The sequence below is a fragment of the Bos indicus x Bos taurus genome, chromosome 7 (assembly GCF_003369695.1).
Source record: "Bos indicus x Bos taurus breed Angus x Brahman F1 hybrid chromosome 7, Bos_hybrid_MaternalHap_v2.0, whole genome shotgun sequence".
Lineage (NCBI taxonomy): Eukaryota > Metazoa > Chordata > Mammalia > Artiodactyla > Bovidae > Bos > Bos indicus x Bos taurus.
The window spans coordinates 97,586,022-97,599,300 of NC_040082.1; the positions used below are offsets into that span (position 1 = coordinate 97,586,022).

Below are 13,279 nucleotides of genomic sequence, written 5' to 3' on the forward strand. Positions count from 1 at the left end.
CAGGAAGATTTGAACTGCATGCACTTTGCTTCAGGAACACAGGTATGACATCACACTAAGGACATCTTCCTCTGAGCACATTCATTTCATTTTCATTCAGAATACACAAATATGGAAAAAAGGATCTCGCAAAAAGTGTATGGGCCATTAACCCACGCAATGTGAGGCCCTTAGTTAAGTTTCTGTATGTTTTTCAGTAATCAACTGCTCCCTCCTTTACAATGTGAAGAAATACTTGTAGTCATTCTCAGCACCCACAAGGCCTACTAGGTTCTTTTGGTGTTGGGGAGACAACATATTCCTTATTTAGGAATTTTACTTAAGCCCATTTTTACTATTAGTTGGAAATTGGCCCCCACCTTGAGAGAACCCCTACTACAGAAGGCTCTGGACTGTGTTTAAATGACCATACAACAGGCACTCCTGTTAGTTCCCTTGGAGTCTCCCTCAGTATAGAGGATACAGTGACCTCCTCTTATGCACCTTACAGTGACCCATGATGGCCTTAAGCTGTCTATAGGCTTCTGGTGCAAAGAACTGCCTTAGAAGTGCAACTATCACCATGTACTAGGCTCTCTTGAAAACTAAGACTCTCACAAGTGTAATAGAATGCAGTGAGCACAGCCCTTAGCACACAGCCATTGCTGTGCTTGTCATTACTGCTCACCCTGTTACCAGGCAACAGTTCTGCTCGGCATTTGGTTGGTGCCTCAGTGGGCCTCGCCTACAAGCAACCAATTGTGGATTAGCAGCCATTAGTAGTCCTGCTCAGTTATTGGTCAGCACTGCAGAGGGCCCTGCCCACAAGTAACAAATTGTCAATAAGGGACCACTAGGGAAGGAATTTTTTTGGGCTCCAAAATCACTGCAGATGGTGACTGCAGCCATGAAATTAAAAGACGCTTACTCCTTGGAAGGAAAGTTATGTCCAACCTAGATAGCATATTCAAAAGCAGAGACATTACTTTGCCAACAAAGGTCCATCTAGTCAAGGCTATGGTTTTTCCAGTGGTCATGTATGGATATGAGAGTTGGGTTGTGAAGAAGGCTGAGCGCCAGAGAATTGATGCTTTTGAACTGTGGTGTTGGAGAAGACTTGAGAGTCCCTTGGACTGCAAGGAGATCCAACCAGTCCATTCTGAAGGAGATCAGCCCTGGGATTTCTTTGGAAAGAATGATGCTAAAGCTGAAACTCCAGTACTTTGGCCACCTCATGTGAAGAGTTGATTCATTGGAAAGACTCTGATGCTGGGAGGGATTGTGGGCAGGAAGAAAAGGGGATGAAAGAGGATGAGATGGCTGGATGGCATCACTGACTTGATGGACGTGAGTTTGAGTGAACTCCACGAGTTGGTGATGGACAGGGAGGCCTGGCGTGCTGCAATTCATGGGGTCACAAAGAGTCAGACACGACTGAGCGACTGAACTGAACTGAGGGAAAGAATTCCCTTATTGACAGTTTGTTACTTGTGGGCAGGGCCCTCTGCAGTGCTGACCAATAACTGAGCAGGAAAATCCCATGAATGGAGGAGCCTGGTAGGCTGCAGTCCATGAGGTCGCTAGGAGTTGGACACAACTGAGCGACTTCACTTTGACTTTTCACTTTCATGCATTGGAGAAGGAAATGGCAACCCACTCCAGTGTTCTTGCCTGGAGAATCCCAGGGATGGGGGAGCCTGGTGGGCTGCCATCTATGGGGTCACACAGAGTCAAACATGACTAAAGTGACTTAGCAGCAGCAGGGAAGGAATTCAGGCTTCCCTGGTGACTCAGATGGTAATGAATCTACCTGCAATGCAGGAGACCTAGGTTGGATCCCTGGTGAGGAAGATCCCCTGGAGAAAGGAATGGCTACTCACCCAGTACTCTTGCCTGAAGAATTCCATGGACAGAGGAGCCTGGTGGGCTACAGTCCATGGAGTCACAAAGAGTCGAATGTGACTCGGCAACTAACTTAAAGGGAAGGAATTCAGCCATCGGTCTGTGGTTTGGTGGTCATCAGATAGAGAGTGAGGTAAGAGTTGGATCCTAGCCTTCTCCTGGAAGCCCTTCAGCTCACTGGGCCTTGGGCCAGCAGGTGAGCTGGCGCCCAGGGAACAGGCTGAAGGCTGTGTCCTGTGGGGCTCCAATTGTTGTTCAGTCACTCAGTTGTGTTCAACTGCTTGCAACCCCATGGACTGCAGTATGCCAGGCTTACCAGTCCACCAACAACTCCTGGAGCTTCCTCAAACTCATGTCCATTGAATCAGTGATGCCATCCAACCATCTCATCCTCTGTCATCCACTTCTCCTGCCTTCAGTCTTTCCCAGCATCAGGGTCTTTTCTAATGAGTTGGTTCTTCGCATCAGGTGGCCAAAGTATTGGAGTTTCAGCTTCAGCATCAGTCCTTCCAGTGAATATTCAGGACTGATCTCCTTCAGAATGGACTAGTTGGATCTGCTTGCAGTCCAAGGGACTCTCAAGAGTCTTCTCCAACACCACAGTTCAAAAGCATCAATTCTTTGGTGCTCAGCCTTCTTTGTGATCCAACTCTCACATCCATACATGACTACTGGAAAAACCATAGCTTTGACTAGACGGACCTCTGTTGGCAAAGTAATGATTCTGCTTTTTAATACACTGTCTAGATTTGTCATAGCTTTTCTTCCAAGGAGCAAGAGTCTTAATTTCATGGCTGAAGTCACCATCTGCATTGATTTTTGAGCCCCCAAAAATAAAGTCTGTCACTGTTTTGATTGTTTACCCATCTATTTGCCATGAAGTGATGGGACTCGATTCCGTGATCGTAGTTTTTTTTAATGTTGAGTTTTAAGCTGGCTTTTTCACTCTTCTCTTTCACCTTCATCAAGAGCCTCTTTAGTTCCTCTTCGCTTCCTACCATAAAGGTGGTGTCATCTGCATATCTGAAGTTATTGATATTTCTCCTGGCAATCTTGATTCCAGCTTGTGCTTCATCTCTCCTGGCATGGTGTACTCTGCATGTAAGTTAAATAAGCAGGGTGACAATATACAGCCTTGATGTATTCCTTTCCCAGTTTTGAACCAGTCCATTTTTCCATGTCTGGTTCTAACTGTTGCTTCTTGACCTGCATACAGGTTTCTCAGGAGGCAGGTAACGTGGTCTGGTATTCCCATCTCCTTAAGAATTTTCCACAGATTGTTGTGATCCACACAGACGAAGGCTTTAGCATAGTCAATGAACCAGATGTTTTTCTGGAATTCTTTTTCTATAATACAACGGATGTTGGCAATTTGATTGCTGATTCCTCTGCCTTTTCTAAATCCAGCCTGAACATCTGAAAGTTCTTACTTCACATACTGTTAAAGCCTAACTAGGAGAATTTTGAGCATTATTTTGCTAGCTTGTGAAATGAGTACAATTGTGTGGTAATTTGAACATTCTTTCACATTGCCTTTCTTTGGGGTTAGAATGAAAACTGACCTTTTCCAGTCCTGTGGCCACTGCTGTGTTCACCAAATTTGCTGGCATATTGAGCGCCACACTTTCACAGCATCACATTTTAGCATTTGAAATAGCTCACCTGGAATTCCATCAATTCCACTAGCTTTGTTCATAGTGATGCTTCCTAAAGTCCACTTGGCTTCACACTCCAAGATGTCTGGCTCTAGGTGAGTGATCACACCATCGTGGTTATCCAAGTCATTAAGATCTTTTTTGTATAGTTCTGTGTATTCTTGCCACCTCTTCCTAATATCTTCTGCTTCTGTTAGGTCCATACCGTTTCTGTCCTTTATTGTGCCCATCTTTGCATGAAATGTTCCCTTGTTCTCTAATTTTCTTGAAGAGATCTCTAATCTTTCCCATTATTGTTTTCCTCTGTTTCTTTGCATTGTTAACTTAGAAAGGCTTTCTTATCTCTCTTGTAGATTTGGAAATCTACATTCAGATGGATATACCTTTCTTTTTCTCCTTTGCCTTTTACTTCTCTCTTTTTCTCAGATATTTGTAAGGCCTCCTCCAACAACCATTTTGCCTTCTTGCATTTCTTTTTTTGGCAATGGTTTTGATCACCATCTCTTATACAGTGTTATGAACCTCCATCCGTAGTTCTTCAGGCACTCTGTCTATCAGATCTAATCCCATGAATCTATTTGGTGGGGCTCTAGAGCCCTCACTAAAGCCACTCACTAAAGCTAGTCTTGGCCCAGGCCTTGAGGCAGCAGTGAACCTCTCCCGCCTCCTAGCCTCTGTGACCTAATAGTAGCAGTGGCAGTCTGCCTGGGTCACAGTCTGTGGGACCTTGTCTCCCACTCTTTGGGCACCCTGAAGGCCATTGGGTTCGGTGCCTGGCTCCCTCAGTGATGACATTTGGGCAGTCTGGGAACCTGGCCCCAAGTTGCCAACTGAGATCTACCTCCTCTTAGCCAGGACCGGGACCCCAGAGGGTGAAAGCTTTGCCTTGGGACCTTGCTCTTTCTTGTCAGAAGAAAGAATAACATTCATTTGGTAGAGATTTACAAGAAGATTGTTGCCTGACCGTGACCTAACTTCAGGAACAAAGGATCTGACACCAAGAAGTTTGCAACAACTAATCAGGCCTCTCCCTCACCTTTCTTATAAAAGGGCTTTGCTGAAAGCTTTTAGTAACTTTGGGGTTCTTCAGCCACCCATCTCTTTGCATAGTTCTGTAATAAATTTTTCTCTGTTCCAAATTCCAGTGTTTTAGTATTGTTTGGCCTCACTGTGCATCAGGCACACAGACTTGTGTTTTTCGAGAACATAAGCACTGAGCAGGAGAAGGAAATGGCACCCCACTCCAGTACTCTTGCCTGGAGAATCCCATGGACAAAGAAGCCTGGTAAGCTACAGTCCATGGGGTCACTAAGAGTCGGACATGACTGAGTGACTTCACTTTCACTTTTCACTTTCATGCATTTGAGAAGGAAGTGGCAACCCACTCCAGTGTTCTTGCCTGGAGAATCCCAGGGACAGAGGAGCCTGGTGGGCTGCCATCTATGGAGTCGCACAGAATTGGACACGACTGAAGTAACTTAGCAGCAGCAGCAGCAAGCACTGAGCATGTGATCCTCTGCTGAACTGCTCATTATGCCTGTGACCTTGGAAACAGCACCCCATTGGGTCAGCATGCTTACCAACACCTCCATGTGACATGATGGTGTCACATCTGTCCTCGCCTGAGTCTCCTGCAGAAGGAGACCTCTTCTACTCATTCCCTTAAAAGTTGCTGCGGTGTTGGGAAAGGTCTCCATTCTCCCAGATGGAGTCTTAGCTGGGGTTAATTGAAGGCACAGTTCTGGGATGGATGCACAACTGTAAGGAAGACAATATACATTCCTGCAGGACAAGTTCAGAAGACAATTGCTTCCCTTCATCCCTTATTTGCAATATCCCTGATAAAAAAATCCAAACCCCAGGGCCACACAGCTACCCAAACATCAGGCAGTTGTCTTGATACTGGCCCAAAACTGGCCTTATCTACTTGTATTCACAGATTCTTGGACAGTTGTCTCAGAGTTGCCCCCTTTGTAGTAAAAGAACTTTAAGAACCTCTGAACTCGATAGATAACCCAAAATACAAATCAAGGTAATACCTCATATATATATATATATTTTTTTTTTTTTTTTTTTGGGGGGGGGGGGGGCTATATCGGGTCTTAGTTGCAGCACATGGGCTCTTCATTGCATCAGGCGGGATCTTTCTTTGCGATGTGTGGGCTCAGTAGGTGTGTGGGATCTTAGTTCTGTGACCAGAAAGTGAACTCATGCCCCACACATTGTTCAGCGGATGCGTAACCGCTGGACCTCCAGGGAAGTCACAGGGTACCACTCTTCTGTACAGGTACTAGGTCCACTGCTCACGGTCTTGCCAGGACACTTCTCATCCACATTAGAGTTCTAGAGATGTTGATAGTAACTATGGCACTTCTCAGAATATGCTGTGCAGTTCTGTCCAACAGGGCATCCAGTGGAAGTTTCACCTCTCTTACTGGTCTTAGGCTGATGGAGCACCATGCTGCCTTATTGAATAAATGCAAATCAGTTGGATGAAAGGTATCCTGTTTCAGCCATTGGTCAGTCATCAGGGATAATGAGTTCGTCTTCATCTTTTTTTTTTTTTTCTAGTACACTTAAGTTTTTTAGGGCAGTTTTAAGTGTATAGGAAAATTGATTAGGAAGCATAGAGAAATGTATCAGAAAGTATACATAACCCCTCTGCATCCACAGTTTGCACTATATTGTTTTTTATTTCTTATTTGACTGTGGTACATTTGTTAAACTTGCTCAGCAAATAGCATTGTTTGTTATCATAAATGGATGTTGGTTGGTGTCAAATCCTTTTTCATGCTTATTTCTCCTTTCTTTTATTTCTGATGTTAGTAATTTCTGTTTTCTTTCTTCATTGTCTTGACTGGCTGTTTATAATTTTATTAAATTAATATTTTCAAAGGACTACCTTTGGGGTTTGAAAACTAGAAGAGTTTTTTTTCTTTCAAAACTTGAAATACAAGGAGACCTCAAATTGGGGGTTCTGTTCAGGACCACTGCAATAAAGTAAGTCACACTTATTATTTGGTTTCCCAGTGCATATAAAAGTTATGTTTCTACTATATCATAGCTTATTAAGTATGCAGTAGCATTATATCTAAAAAGCAATTTGTATAGCTCAATTTAAAAACTTGATTGCTAAAAAATGTTAACCATCATCAGCAATGTAGGGTTTCCACAAACTACAGTGAAACACAATAAAATGAAGTATGCCTGTATAGCATTTCAGTCCACTCTCTTCTTCCTTGCATGGTTTCTGAAAACACGTCTGATTTAATTAAAGTCTTTTTTTCTCTGTGCAAATCAAAACTGCAATTAAGTACCACCTAATTAGGTGCAGTCAGAATGACCATCATTAAAGAGACTACAAATAAAAAGTTCTAGAGAGAATGTGGAGAACTGGGAACCCTCCTGAGCTGTTGCTAGGAATGTAAACTGGTGCAGCCTCTATGGAAAACAGTATGGAGGTTCCTCAAAAACACTAGCAATAGAGTTGCTATATGAGCAACCAATCCAAATCCTGAGCATATAACCCAACAAAACTATAAATAGAAAAGAAACTGGAGCCTAGTATACAGAGTGAAGTAAGCCAGAAAGAAAAACACCAATGCAGTATACTAACGCATATATATGGAATTTAGAAAGATGGTAACAATAACCCTGTGTACGAGACAGCAAAAGAGACACCGATGTATAGATCAGTCTTATGGACTCTGTAGGAGAGGGAGAGGGTGGGGAGATTTGGGAGAATAGCATTGAAACATGTATAATATCATGTATGAAACGAGTTGCCAGTCCAGGTTCGATCCACGGTACTGGATGTTTGGGGCTGGTGCACTGGGACGACCCAGAGGGAGGGTAGGGGAGGGAGGAGGGAGGAGGGTTCAGGATGGGGAACACAGGTATACCTGTGGCGGATTCATTTCGATGTTTGGCAAAACTAATACAATATTGTAAAGTTTAAAAATAAAATCAAATTAAAAAAAAAAAGAAAAGATACATGCACCCCTATGTTCATAGCAATACTATTCACAATAGCCAAGACATGGAAACAACTTAAATGTCCATACACAGATGAATGGACATTGTGTACATATACACATTTGTGTATACACAATTGTATACACACACACAATGCAATACTAATCAGTCATAAAGAAAAAATAAATAATGCCATTTGCAGCAACATGGATGGACCTAGAGATTATCGTACTGAATAAAGTAAGTCATCAATGTAAGTTTAGATGGATCATCGAAAAAGGAAGAGAGTTGCAGAAAAACATCTCTTTCTGCCTTATTGACTATGCCAAAGCCTTTGACTGTGTGGATCACAATAAACTATGGAAAATTCTGAAAGAGATGGGAATACCAGACCACCTGACCTGCCTCTTGAGAAACCTGTATGCAGGTCAGGAAGCAACAGTTAGAACTGGACATGGAACAACACACTGGTTCCAAATAGGAAAAGGAGTACGTCAAGGCTGTATAGTGTCACCCTGCTTATTTAACTTATATGCAGAGTACATCATGAGAAACGCTGGGCTGGAAGAAGCACAAGCTGGAATCAAGATTGCCAGGAGAAATATCAATAACCTCAGATATGCAGATGATGCCACCCTTATGGCAGAAAGTGAAGAAGAACTAAAGAGTCTCTTGATGAAAGAGGAGAGTGAAAAAGTTGGCTTAAAGCTCAACATTCAGAAAACTAGATCATGGCATCCAGTCCCATCACTTCATGGCAGATAGATGGGGAAACAGTGGCTGACTTTATTTTTCTGGGCTCTAAAATCACTGCAGAAGGCGATTGCAGCAATGAAATTAAAAGACTCTTACTCCTTGGAAGAAAAGTTATGACCAAGCTAGACAGCATATTAAAAAACAGAGACATTACTTTGCCAACAAAGGTCTGTCTAGTCAAGGCTATGGTTTTTCCAGTGGTCATGTATGGATGTGAGAGTTGGACTATAAAGAAAGCTGAGCACCAAAGAATTGGTGCTTTTGAACTGTGGTGTTGGAGAAGACTCTTGAGAGTCCCTTGGACTGCAAGGAAATCCAGCCAGTCCATCCTAAAGGAGATCAGTCCTGGGTGTTCATTGGAAGGACTGATGTTGAAGCTGAAACTCCAGTACTTTGGCCACGTGATGCGAAGAGCTGACTCATTGGAAAAGACCTTGATGCTGGGAAAGATTGAGGGCAGGAGGAGAAGGGGATGACAGAGGATGAGATGGTTGGATGGCATCATCGACTTGATGGACATGGGTTTGGGTGGGCTCTGGGAGTTGGTGATCGACAGGGAGGCCTGGCATGCTGCGATTCATGGGATCGCAAAGAGTCGGACATGACTGAGCGACTGAACTGAACTGAACTGAAAGTAAGTCAGAAAGAAAAAAGACAAATATCGTATGATATCACTTATATGTGGAATCTAAAATACGACACAAATGAACTTATCTATGAAACAGAAACAGACTTACGGATACAGAGAACAGACTTGTGATGGCCACGGGGGAGAGAAAGTGGAGACAGATGAATTGGGAGTTAGGGATTAGCAGATGCAAGCTATTATATATAGAATGGGCAAACAGCAAGATCCTACTCTATAACACAACGAACTGTATTCAGTATCCTGTAATCAACCATTGTGGCTCATCTGGTAAAGAATCCGCCTGCAATGTGGGGGACCTGGGTTTGGTCCCTGGGTTGGGAAGATCCCCTGGAGAGGGGAAAGGCTACCCACTCTAGTATTCTGGCCTAGAGGATTCCATGGACTCTATAGTCCATGAGGTTGCAAAGAGTTGGACATGACTGAGCAACTTTCACTTTCCAATCAACCAGAATGGAAAGGAATATACAAAGGAATGTATGTGTATAGCTGATTCACTTCGCTATACAGCAGAAATTAACACAACATTGTAAATCAACTATACTTAAAGTAAATTTTTAAAAATCTGTGTAAACTAAGGTGTTTCTTCTACATCTTTTCAATATATTCTTTCTTCAGTTTCAATACGAAATACTTGGGTGTGCCTTTTCTTTTTTTATAATTTTATTTTTATTTATTTATTTTTGGCTGTGCTGGGTCTTTGTTGCTGTGCAGGCTTTCTCTAGTTGGGGCAAGCAGGGATTTCTCTTGTCACAGAGCACAGACTCCAGAGTGCCCAGACTTTAGTAGCTGTGGCTTGTAGGCTCAGTAGTTGCAGTTCTTGGGCTCTGGTACACAGGTTCAATAGTTGTGGTGCATGGGCTTAGTTGCTACAAGGCATGTGGGATCTTCCCAGATCAGGGATCAAACTGGTGTCTCCTGTACTGGCAGCCAGACTCTTTATAGAGTGTTTTCTGAACTTCCTGCATTTGTGGTTTGCCATCAATGACTTTTTTAAAATATTTGTTTGGTTTTGGCTCCATTGGGTCTTAGTTGGGATCCATTGCTTCAGCACACAAGTTCTCCAGGTGTGGCACACAGGCTAATTGTGGCCCTCAAGCTACATAGTGGGCAGGCTTCAGTAGCTGTGGCAAGTGGGCCCTCCAGCTGCTGTGCATGGCTTAGCTGCCCTGAAGCATGTAGGATCCCAACCAGGGATCCAGCTCTTGAGCCCCTGCATTGCAAAGTGGATTCCCAACCACTGGACCACCAAGGAAGTCCCCAGGCCTTGTATCTTTATTTTCTCTTTCTCAATTTTGGAAACAGTGGTTTTCCTGTGACGTCAATGCTCTGATGGATCTAAGAAGAGTTATTGATTTCAAATGTTTTCAAGTTTTTTCTATGAGGTTGGGAATGGCATCCAAGTGCTTTAAAATATTTATTTATTTATTTAGGTTACCTCAGATCTTAGTCATGGCACACAGAATCTTTGTTGTGTCATGCAGGATCTTTTGTTGCAGTGCTTGGACTCTCTCTGGTTATGGCGCCTGGGCTCAGTAGTTGTGGCACACAGGCTTAGTTGCTCCAAGACATGTGGGATCTTAGACACTGACCAGTGATCCAGTCTGCATCCCCTGCACTGCAAAGCGAATTCCTAACCACTGGACCACCAGAGTTCCTTAAATACCGGACCCAAAACCAGAGTTCTCTGACTCCCATTTTTGATGGTTGACTGCTTTTAACTTTAAAGCCTCATTCCCTCCACCCATTTCTCTCTTTTTTTCCATAGGTTTAATGGGTTTAATAAGTTTACCCCTTCAGTTCCTATTTGCAGCACCCAGTATTCCTTTGAAACACCAGACAGACCCAGCAGTGGCCAATAGTCAAGTTTAGACCTCCAGAGTTTAAAAGTTCAGGTTCTCTGAGCATTCCGTGTTGCAGTGGCACTTGTCCAAAACTGGTACCTCCCTATTGTTGGGGGAGCTTTAAATGTACCAGTGGAAAAGCTTTTTCCTCTTCATGGGGAAGAAAGAAAATCATTCCTCAAACCCAGCAGATCTAGCTGTGAGGTCTTTCCTCCTGTCCCCTCTCTTGTGTTTTTTTTGTTTTGTTTTGTTTTTTGTCTTTTGTTTTTTTGCAGTGGAGCAAGAGACCAAAATCTAACTTGAGTTACAAGAAACAAGACAGTGATCACTGGCTATAAAGGGAGTGACCAGGAGCAGTGGAGTCTCATATACCTCCCACATCTAATATTTGTGCTTCACAGAAAAACAAAAATAACAGGTCCACAAAATACAACAGCTAGAATTACAAAACTCCGTTCATACAAGGGCAGTGGAAGGCAGGAAGTGGAAGTGGGAGGGGAAATGGCACAGGGAGAAAGAGTATTCAAATCATTTCAGGCACGGGGCTGGCAAATGCTAGAAAAAAAGCTGCAGAAAAACCTGTGGTCCTTTCAGACTCACCAGTGTTTAAAATCCATACTGGTGTCAGGAAGATTCTGCCTTACATGCACCAGAGAAAAACTCCAGATTCCTCAGAGAGAAGGGAATGTATGCAGGGCCCTTCCCCTCATTTCTCTTTGACCCACACCTCTACATAGTGATAAGAGTGCCTTGGTGCTCCTTTCTATTGGCAGTAACAAGACGTTAAGCCCTCATAAGATCCTGTTCTTGTGTGTGAACCCAAATCCACCCCCTAATTTTTTATAAAAGCCCAGGCTCCTTTCTCTCTTAAGGCATTTCCTGACTGCTGGAGAAGCAGGTCTTACTTTCCCCAGAGACCTCAATTATGGGAAGTAAACCCTTTCATATGCTATTGGCACTGTGTGCTATCATCAACGAAGGGATTCTTATGTTCAGTGGTCAAGCCATCATACTTCTGTAGACCAGATAGGAGTGTTTGGGAATTAGAGAACTTGGGAGGACAGCCTCTAGAATGGCTGGTTTTGAAACCACTTCTTCCTGAGGTTTGAAAACAGAGATTTTAGGGTTGTTTGGAGGAAAGCACTGCTGAATCCTTCATTAAATTACCATGAATCCATTGTGATTTTCAATGAACACACTTGCAGTCTTCAGCTCTTAACCTGTTACTCAAGGTCAGCAAAGCACAGGGCACAGTGTTCTGGTTCTGCCCTAAAGAGTGCTTCTGGCATATTATCCCACTTTGTGTGACTTTGTGTGCCTTTGAGCAGCCCCAAGGTGCATGAGTATAGGGAATTTGTGGTCTAAGTTGTGACATGTTCTTCCTGGTATCTGAGCTCTAAATACCAAATAACTTTCAAGTCCATAAAATCAGAGAGAGAAAGGGAGAGCTGAGCCTGTGGTAAATATTACACAAGTTAAAAGGGATACATCCTGGCAGTCAGGATATTTTCATTCCACCAGCTACATCACTGTACTATTTCTAAAAGCCTGGAACTTAACGACTAAAGAGCCAGTTGGATCTTATTAAAAGCTGGATTTCTACTTGTCCTGGACACTCATGTTTGGTGATAGGGATGGAAGTAAAAGCTTCTAGTTCTTCACTATGTTTTTACTTAGTAAAATATTATGCACATTTCACCCTCTGCCTCATGGAGTGCTGTAAACAGTGGGTGGTAAGGGAGAGGGAAGAGTTTTCCTCACAAGGAATCCATGACCTTAAAATGATAATATTTGTTTCATGTGTATAGCATTTCTGTCATTTCCCAACATGCATGGACCCTGCGATGAGACAGAAATAATATCTGATGAGATCACAATAAACTGTATAAATAATTTGCATGTTTTCATGATGCTGTTAAATTTATAAGGAATTAAGTGCGGACAGAGAGTAAGCTTCTCATAATCAAGTCAGAGAGGTGACAGACTCATACATAAAATGAGTCTTCATATAAATGGTGTATAGATGTCCAGGGCTGTTAGTCTCACACATCCTCCTATACACACATTTGGGATGCTTTAGGACTCAGTGACCTTTGAGGATGTGGCTGTGAACTTCACCCTGGAAGAATGGGCTTTCCTGGATCCTTCACAGAAGAAGCTCTATAGAGATGTGATGCGGGAAACCTTGAGGAACCTGGTCTCAATAGGTGAGGATGACAACTTGCCTTTATTTTGTTAATTAGTAACAACAGGTGTTTCTTGCTTATTGTTCCAAGATATTAAATGTGGAAATGCAGGATGTTGCTAAATAAAACTAGGCCAGGTCACAGCCAACAATGGATATAGAATCTAGTCATTTTTCTATAACTAATAATATTTTGGAATCATTTTCCTTGATCTGCAATTTAGGAGAAAAATGGGAAGATCATGACATTGAAGATCAGTACAAAAATCAGGGGAGAAAATTAAGGTAAGTCATACCCACAATATAATATAGTAGCTCATGTGAGTATTCTGTTATG

At 42.8% G+C, this 13,279-nt stretch overlaps 2 protein-coding genes across 3 annotated transcripts in view; both read left to right on the forward strand.

Annotated features, from left to right (window-relative positions):
- Nucleotides 1-13,279, forward strand: part of LOC113895979 (zinc finger protein 709-like) — a 74,466-nt gene that overhangs the window by 58,785 nt on the left and 2,402 nt on the right. Inside the window, exons 2-3 of one of the 2 annotated variants that reach the window (XM_027547858.1) lie at nt 12,838-12,964; nt 13,167-13,227. In XM_027547858.1, coding sequence (XP_027403659.1) covers nt 12,838-12,964; nt 13,167-13,227 — 188 coding nt within the window. Of the gene's footprint in view, nt 1-12,837; nt 13,228-13,279 lie in introns of both variants that reach the window. The other variant, XM_027547859.1, reaches the window with a different exon arrangement.
- Nucleotides 1-13,279, forward strand: part of LOC113895978 (zinc finger protein 791-like) — a 69,996-nt gene that overhangs the window by 6,535 nt on the left and 50,182 nt on the right. The gene's annotated exons all lie outside the window — the stretch shown is intronic.